At 41.8% G+C, this 8,504-nt stretch overlaps 1 protein-coding gene across 1 annotated transcript in view; it reads left to right on the top strand.

Annotated features, from left to right (window-relative positions):
* The first annotated feature begins 2,504 nt into the window (after positions 1 to 2,504).
* The window catches only part of fam83e (family with sequence similarity 83 member E), an 18,558-nt gene continuing 12,558 nt past the window's right edge, over positions 2,505 to 8,504 (top strand). The window contains exons 1-2 of the mRNA XM_037679393.1: positions 2,505 to 3,400; positions 6,454 to 6,600. Of these exons, the coding sequence (XP_037535321.1) occupies positions 2,936 to 3,400; positions 6,454 to 6,600 (612 nt within the window). The 5' untranslated portion in view covers positions 2,505 to 2,935. The remainder of the gene's footprint in view (positions 3,401 to 6,453; positions 6,601 to 8,504) is intronic.

The raw sequence follows: 8,504 nt of genomic DNA, 5'->3' as shown, positions 1-8,504 counted from the left end.
TAATGATGACATTTTTATACTGGACAACTTCTTATCTGGGACATCAGACACCAGCAGAGAAAATCTGAGCAGCTTTTTCCTACCGATTGGAAGGTGATCTGCAATTCAACCACCCGGAGGGTTACCAGACTCTTGAGATGACTTATGAGCCGAAGGTGGGATTTCCCTCGACACTGGAAATCAGCTGAAATCTAGAGTCGAAAGTTGGCTCCTGAGGGGGGTCGGTTGATGAGCTCCCGGAGGGCTGCGTTTTCTCCTTCTGGTGGCAAAGATCTTCTGACAATAAATATCCAATTGTTTGACCTTACTTCTTCAAAGCTTCCTTCAGACTGCTCTAAGCCAAAAATGTCAGAAATAAATTTCTTTGACTTAGAGGCGTTACAATGTGATGGTCTAGCCAATCACGACAGAAGGGTGGACCTTCTTTCAAGTTACTGTTGAACTTTAATAACCTTAATAAAAATATTAAATGGCTAATTTACTCTGCTTTGGTAAATTCTCAATATAACAGAATAATCTAACTTCTAAGCAGCTTTTTACTCATCCATAAACATTTTCATTAGAACTTATGCACACAGTTGTAACTTCTGAACACCAGTTTTATATCAATTTCCTTTATGCATGATTACTGAGTATTGAGCTTAGAAAGTAAATAAACTTAGCCATTTTTACAGCAAAACATTCAATTGTGTTCAGGACAACTCAGACATTTAACTTGTTAAAGAAATGATTTCTACCGTGAGATGGAAAGAAGAGTCCTTGAAAACAATGGGGTCTTTCTCACACTCTAAGTCTGGAGGATGAATCCTCCCTGCGTACGTTTTAGATGTTATATTTCACAGGTCAGATGGAAAAGTTCTCATACAAAAGGGCCTTTCAGCTTTTCTGAAATCCTAACACCAGGTGTGCAATTAATTACAATAACAGGTTTTTGTTATTCATCTTATATGATAACATGTGATTCACATATGGTCCAGCTTTGGGGATGGAGAGTCAGTCTTAAATTCAAAGTATCAAAAGAATAAAAGTTAATGATAGCAAAACCTTGATGTGTCCCTACACTTGTCTGTACTCCCTTGTGTGTCTCATCATTTATGCAATTAATTTCACTCTTGTCTCATGCCAGCTATTTGTAATCACATCCTGTCTTGTCTGGGTATATAGTCTGTCTGTTAGTTTTGTTCTTTGTCGCGTCATCGTTGGGTCTACCCTGTCTTGTCCTGATCTGATGTGTACCAGTCCTGACCTGAGTTGTATCCCCAGTTTTGTAAGTGTACTGCCACGTCAGCTATTTAATTTATTATCATTAAAAATATTTATTTTTGTATCTTCTGAGTCCGAGTCCCTGCCTGCATCTATTGGGTTTGTTCCTGCCTGATAAACCCTGATATATACCACCAGACCTCTGCAGGCTGCAAAGCTGATCAGTTGTTGTGATTGGCTCTGAAAGGCATTGATCGGTATCAGCCGATCACATACTTTTTAACAGAAATCGGCCGATCATGACCGGTGGCCGATCAATCAGAACAACTCTACTAAGAAGAAAAAACAAACATTGGTCTGATGACAAAATGATTTTTTTAATCACTAATCTGTGGGATCAGATGTTTACTTTGGCAAAAGCATACTCACCAGATTAAAAAGCGGCACACCAGCATTAAAATGAAAGGAATCTGCTCGTAAAGGTATTAGGTGTAACAAATATTTGCTACCCACCGCAAATTAAAGTATAATTGCTTGAGTGTGTGTACATCTGTGTGTGTTGGCTCAATACACTGGACAGATTTTCATGAAACCTTTTAAAAACTATTGGATGCACATTGACCTTAGGAAACATTATATATCTCTATCAGTTTCACAGATGTTGAGCTCAAATTTGATGTGGCAGTAGCAAACATTTAATAGAACATGCAAGACTTTACAATAATGCATGAAAACGCATATCAAGATTTGACCAAAAGGGCTTCATCCCATCCATCATTTTCAAGATAAGATTTTTCAGGTTAAACCTCTTAGCTGGCAAAATGCCTTCCAGTAAATAAATGCTAGACGTTTACTTTCCAAATGCACATCCCACAAGGTAAAAAATGAACTGCTGTGAATGCACTTGCTTCCTTTAAATTGGTCATCAACCTACCTGTCCGGCTGGACCAGTCTGAACAGAAAACTCTGAGGCAAACTTGACTTGAAAATGATACTACGGCATTATGCCATCCTCACGCACGTAGGTGATGTTGGTGCTGGAACCAAGACGTATGCAATGAAGCTTGAATGTATGCTGCATAAAAGCCAAAGGAGAATAATTGGGGCGATGACAAGGGTGTCTGTGCTGGGCAGCAGTGTGTCAGCTGCTCTGAATGTCTGGAATCTAAAAACAATGACTGAAAGAAGGAGTGGAAGAGTTGGAGGAGTGTGATAGAAATCACACACGGGAGGGACGTCTGGTGAGCCACAGCTCCTGACAGCTTACACCTTAACCTGGGAGACAAAGCTGTGCAGAAGGTGAGCAGCGCTGTGAGCTGAAACTGTTTCGTTTTTTTTAAGCTGGAAAACAAACTATTTACCAATATTTGAACTTAAAGATGTTTCTTTTCTTCTGTTTTGTTGGATCAAAGCTGCTGGAGTCTGTAACTTTTATCAAAAGGGACTGAAGTGAAGCAATCAAAACTGTTGGTAACGTCAAGATATCTGATGTTCTCTGTACAGATTGTAAAATGTGCTTTTTATCAGCAAGGACTAATGAGAAACCATCAAGGTCTGCTGTCAATGCCAAAATATTTGATCTACTCTGGACAGCTCTTGGCAGCCTGGAAATAGCATGACTTTTTACCACATTGATGAAAGAAAGAAGCACGTGATTGAGTCATTGATCTGAATTGTCTGGATTTAAAACAGTGGGATCTCTGAAAGGCAGCACAGATTCACGGAGACAAAGATGTCCAACTCTCACGAACAGAGTCTGAACGAGAACGTAGTTTTCCTGCCAGTTGACAAATCCTCGCCGGAGTTCCTGCACTGTGAGACGGAGCGTGAATCTGTGGAGAGGCTCCTCAGTGGGGGACCGGAGGCCTTCTACAGCTCCGTCAGCTCGGAGCACGCCGCCTGCTTCTTATCTCCTGAAGAGGTGAGCCAGATAAGAAGCTGGGCTCAGAACTATCATGTCAAGGAGCTGCATGTGGAAGAGCAGAATGGAGTGGAAAACAGTTTTGAGACAGAGGACTTCTGTTCCACTTATGCCCCTTGCCACTCGGATGCACCGATCCCAAACCTGGAGCTCGGCTGGCCAGTGAGATCACCCACGGTGAAGACGGCGGAGGTGATGGTCCACACCAGTCCTCCTCTTGAAGGAGAGCCACCTGTCAGAGAGATCATCAGACGGTACCTGCAAAATGCAACACAAGTAAGCACAATAAAACACACACATTTCTATGTACATAAAGAAGAGGAAGACACCAATAAACACCAATAAAGACCTTTCTTTAATAAAGTTACTTCTTTACAAATTAGAGTATACCAAATATTAAATTGCAGTACCATACTTGCACATCGCATTAGTCCAAATATGTCTGATAAAGTGGAAAAAACATAAATAAGGCTTTTCACCGTATAAATGGCATTTGTTATGTGTCACCGCTGACCACCCAGAAATGTGGGCCGGTGTTGTGCCAAAAATCAACTGGCTGTCAAATGGCGGCCGTGGGAGCGTGCACGGGAGGACTTTAACAAGATTAACACTTAAAAACAATTATTTGTTTGTTCAAAATTATAGTAAAGGTGTGTCTTAGTTTAACTTTTCCTTAATAAATGCACTTTAACGGTCAAATCAGCTGCATTTCAAAAGCTGATTCAAGGCAGTGGCAGTGCGCAGAGGGAGGACTCGCTGTGCATTTCTTCGAAATTTAACAAGATAAACTCCTAAAAACAATTATTTGTTTGTTTGACATTATAGTAAAGGTGTGTCTCAGTTGAATTTTTCCTTAATGCACTTTAATGGTCAAATCAGCTGCAGTTCGCCTGGGTGGTGCAGCGAAGTGCAGCTGATTTGACGTTTGCTCCAGGAATTCCTGAGCGAGATGATGGTGGTTTTATATGGCAAGCCAAGTGTCTCATTAATATCCACTTTTACCTATGAACGAGACACTTGGCTTGCCGTATCACTCGAGGACCATCTAGCAGCTGAAAATGGTAGTGTTCAATATTTTCCATGTCAGAATGAATGAAATCGTCAGATCTCAGCCAAACATTGGATTATAAATATGGGGACATATGTATATTAGTCGCTTCGGTGTATAAGGCACAGGACTTGTAAATTTATGCAAAAAGGTGTGACTTATACAGCGAAAAATATGGTATATATTTTGTTGATTTACATTGTATCTTACTCAATGGATTCTGCTGCTATAAAACCATAACAACCAAAGTATGTTTAGATGTACTTAAAGAGACAAAAATCTTGACAATGAATACACTTACATTTAAAACTCCCTTCATGAAGTATAAAGTATTGCATGCAAAGTAATCATTATTTAATAATTAATTGCATATGATCATGATTTGCATACACACTGCTCAAAAAAAAAAAAAGGGAACACCTAACAAAACAATGTAACTCCAAATCCGTCACACCTTTGTGGAATCAATGTCACCAGTTCGGTAGTAACACTTATTGTGAATCAGTTTCACGTGCTGCTTGTCAAATGGAACACACAACAGCTGGAATGAGAGGCAATTAGCAAGACAACCCCTATAAAAGAGTGATTCTGCAGGTGGTGACCACAGGTCATTTCTCTGTTCTCGTCCTTTTTGGTTGAACTTTTGGGTCACTTTTCCATTTTGTCAGTGCTGTCACGCATAGAGGCATCATGAGGCGTTTTTACAGCCCACTGAAGTTTCTCAAGTAGTGCAGCTAATCCAAGATGGAACATCAATGTGAGCGGTGGCAAGAAGATTTGCTGTGTCTCTCAGCACAGTGTCCAGAGCATGGAATAGGTACCAGGAGACATTGAGGGGGTCGTAGGAGGGTTACGATCCAGCAGCAGGACCGCTACCTCATCCTTTGTGCAAGGAGGAACAGGAGGTCCACTGCCAGGGCCTTACAAAATGACCTACAGCAGGCCACTAATGTGCATGTTTCCACTCAAACTGTCAGGAACAGAATCAACTAGGTTGGTATGAGGACACAACGTCCACATATAGGGCCTGTGCTTACAGCCCCACACCGTGCAGGATGATTGGCGTTTGCTAGGGAACACCAAAATTGGCAGATTCGCTATTGGCGCCCTGTGCTCTTCACGGATGAAAGCAGGTTCACACTGAGCACATGTGACAGACGTGACAGAGTCTGGAGACACTGTGGAGAACGTTATGGTGCCTGCAACATCCTCCAGCATGACCGGTTTGGTGGTGGGTCAGTCATGGTGTGGGGAGACATTTCTTTGGATGGCCGCACAGCCCTCCATGTGCTAGCCAGAGGTGCTCTGACTATCATGAGGTACTGGGATGAGATCCTCAGACCCATTGAGAGACCATATGCTGGTGCAGTAGGCCCTGGGTTCCTTCTTATGCATGACAATGTTAGGCCTCATGTGGCTGAAGTGTGTCAACAATTCCTGCATGATGAGGGCATTGATGTTATGGACTGGCCTGCCTGTTCTGAGACATCGTGTTTCGGTCAATCCACCAAGGCCACATTGCACCACAGACTGTTCAGGAGCTAAGTGATGCTCTAATCCAGGTCTGGGAAGAGATCCCTCAGGAGAACATCTGTCGTCTCATCAGGAGCATGACCAGGCGTTGTTGGGAGGTTATACAGGCACATGGAGGCCACACACACTACTGAGCTTCATTTAGACTTATCTTCTTGAGGAATATTCACTGATGTTGAATCAGCCTGTCATGTTATTTTCCACTTTCATATTGAGTACGAATCCAAATCCAGATTATTGTGTAATAATTTTGATTTACATTGATAATTTTTGTGTTATATTCTTCTCACTCAATTCCACTGTTCTAAAAATGAAGTTTGTCAATGAGAATTTTTTTTTAATTGAGGTCTAGGATGTGTTATTTTAGTGCTCCCTTTAATTTTGTGAGCAATGTATTTTTATTAGGCAGTAAGTGAGAAACATGTGCGTCGCAGCCACCAACTTTCTGACCAAAAAGCTAGATGTGGGAAGAAAATCAAAAGATTTAAACAATGTTGTTTTGCTTGTTTCGTGTCACTTTGCAAGAGAAAAGTGGGACGACAGAGTGCGGTCAAACAGGGAGCGACCTGCTGCAGTAATTGTGGTAATTTAGGGCTGAAAAAACAAACATTCCTCTGCTTAGAATGAGCACATAAAAAGGTTTTTCTTCAGTTATACTTGTGCAGTTTCTTGGCAGAGTGTTTCATCGTGAACAAATCGATGAGAAAGAAAGGTTTTAGGCTCACAAAGGCTTGTTTGTGCTTTGCAGGCAGTTGGCATTGTGACAGACAAACTGACAGACAATGCCATAATTGGTGATTTACACACTGCTGCCTCCAGAGGTGTCCCCGTCTACATCGTCCTGAACCAAAGGTCCCTTCAGGAGAATTTCACCCTCCACAAGCTCAGGCATCCGGTGAGTTCACACCTAACCCTCAGGGACATCTTTTGATACATACACTTGATGAATCATTAAAAACTCAACACACTGCACTGATTCTCCACACACTCAGCCCTTAAACCTGCAACTGCGTTCTGTTGTTTTGGCGTGCTCGTGTTAGGAATGTAAAATGTTGATTCAGCCACATGAGGCTGAACTGGTTTCACAACATTCAGCGCAGTCTGTTTGGTTCAAGTGATGGAAATCTCGTCTGATTTTGATTTGCAAATGAGAAGAAAAAAAAAGAATGAATCGTTAAGAGGAGCGACAATTTGGAAATAGAGGAAAATCTATGTTATTATTTTATATTTCATTGGTTGCCATGTAGCACGGTGGCACAACTGGTATAGCTGCTGCCTCTCAGTGAGCAGGTCCTTGGTTCAAACCCCGGTCCAGGGGCCTTTCTGGGTGGAGTTTGCATGTTCTCTCCGTGCATGCGTGGTTTTTTTCCGGGTGCTCCGGTTTCCTCCCACAGACCAAAAACATGCATGTTAGGCTGATTGGTAACTCTAAATTATCCCTAGGTGTGAGTGAGAGCGTGAATGGTTGTTTGTCTCTATGTGTCCCTGTGATGGACTTGCGACCCATCCAGGGTGTACCCCGCCCCTCGCACAGTGATTGCTGGATATGGGCACCGGCGACCCCCGTGACCCAAAAATGGAATAAGCGGGTAAAGATAATGGATGGATGATGGATGGTTGCCATGTTGATAACAATCAGGTATGGATTTTTTTTTTTAGCATGCTAGCTGTGTGGCATTATGCAACAATAGTTTTGACTGAAACACCAACAAATGTCTGGTGGAAATAATGCACATCTTTACTGATTCTTTCTTGAGTCCTGAATGCACCATCTATGTCAATGTCTGATGAAGTAAAAAGGTCCATGCAGCTACTGCTCAGAAATGCTGACATAAGGAAAAGCATATATTTTTAAAATCTTCTACCAAGACATAATATATAAAAAATTAGATAAAAACACAGCCTACGGATTAAAGAAAATAAAATCTCATTTACAAAACACAACAATAGAAGCCATCTTGTTTGTTTTCAGTTGACTTTAATTTTAGTACTGCATTTTTTTAACAATATTTCAAATCATCTGAACAAACAAGCCCTTCAGCTGATTTTAAGAGAAAAGAGAAAAAAAGAATATATATATTCAAAGAGACTTTCTGTTCTGATGCACATCAGCTCAAGCCACAAAGCAAGCTCATCAAGAGCTCTTTATTTCCATGTCAAAATCAAGTTACTGAAAAATTCCAGCTTAACTTTTTAAAATATAGCATACATTAAAGTAATGCCTATGAGCTGCTGACTTGCATGACAACATTTTAAACAGATGAATCTTACTCAGTCTGCTGGTGCATGGGATAAGACATGAGGCTCAACTACTACCACTCCAAGTTTTAGGTCGGTGTCTAAAAAGTTGACTGAGTTGTAGCCATTTTTTGCTAATGTTGATTTGCTGTGAAGGGTGGCACGGTGGCACAGTTGGTAGAGCTGCCGCCTCTCAGGAAGTAGGTCACCGGCTCAAATCCTGGCCAGGGGCTTTTCTGGGTGGAGTTTGCATGTTCTCTCTGTGCATGCGTGGGATTCCCCAGGTACTCCAGTTTCCTCCCACAGACCAAAAACATGCATGTTAGGCTGATTGGCAACTCTAAATTGTCTCTAGATGTAAGTGAGAGAGTGAATGGTTGTTTGTCTCATGTGTCTCTATGTGTCCCTGTGATGGACTGGAGACCTGTCCAGGGTGTCTCCTTCCTCTTGTACAGTGATAGCTGGATATGGGCACCAGTGACCCCCGCGACTCGAAAAGGAAGAAGCGGGTAAAGATGGATGGATGGATGGATGGATGGATGGATGGATGGATGGATGGAT

Source organism: Nematolebias whitei, chromosome 7 (assembly GCF_014905685.2).
Source record: "Nematolebias whitei isolate Nwh7 chromosome 7, NemWhi1, whole genome shotgun sequence".
Lineage (NCBI taxonomy): Eukaryota > Metazoa > Chordata > Actinopteri > Cyprinodontiformes > Rivulidae > Nematolebias > Nematolebias whitei.
This window is presented reverse-complemented; position numbering and strand designations above follow the sequence as displayed.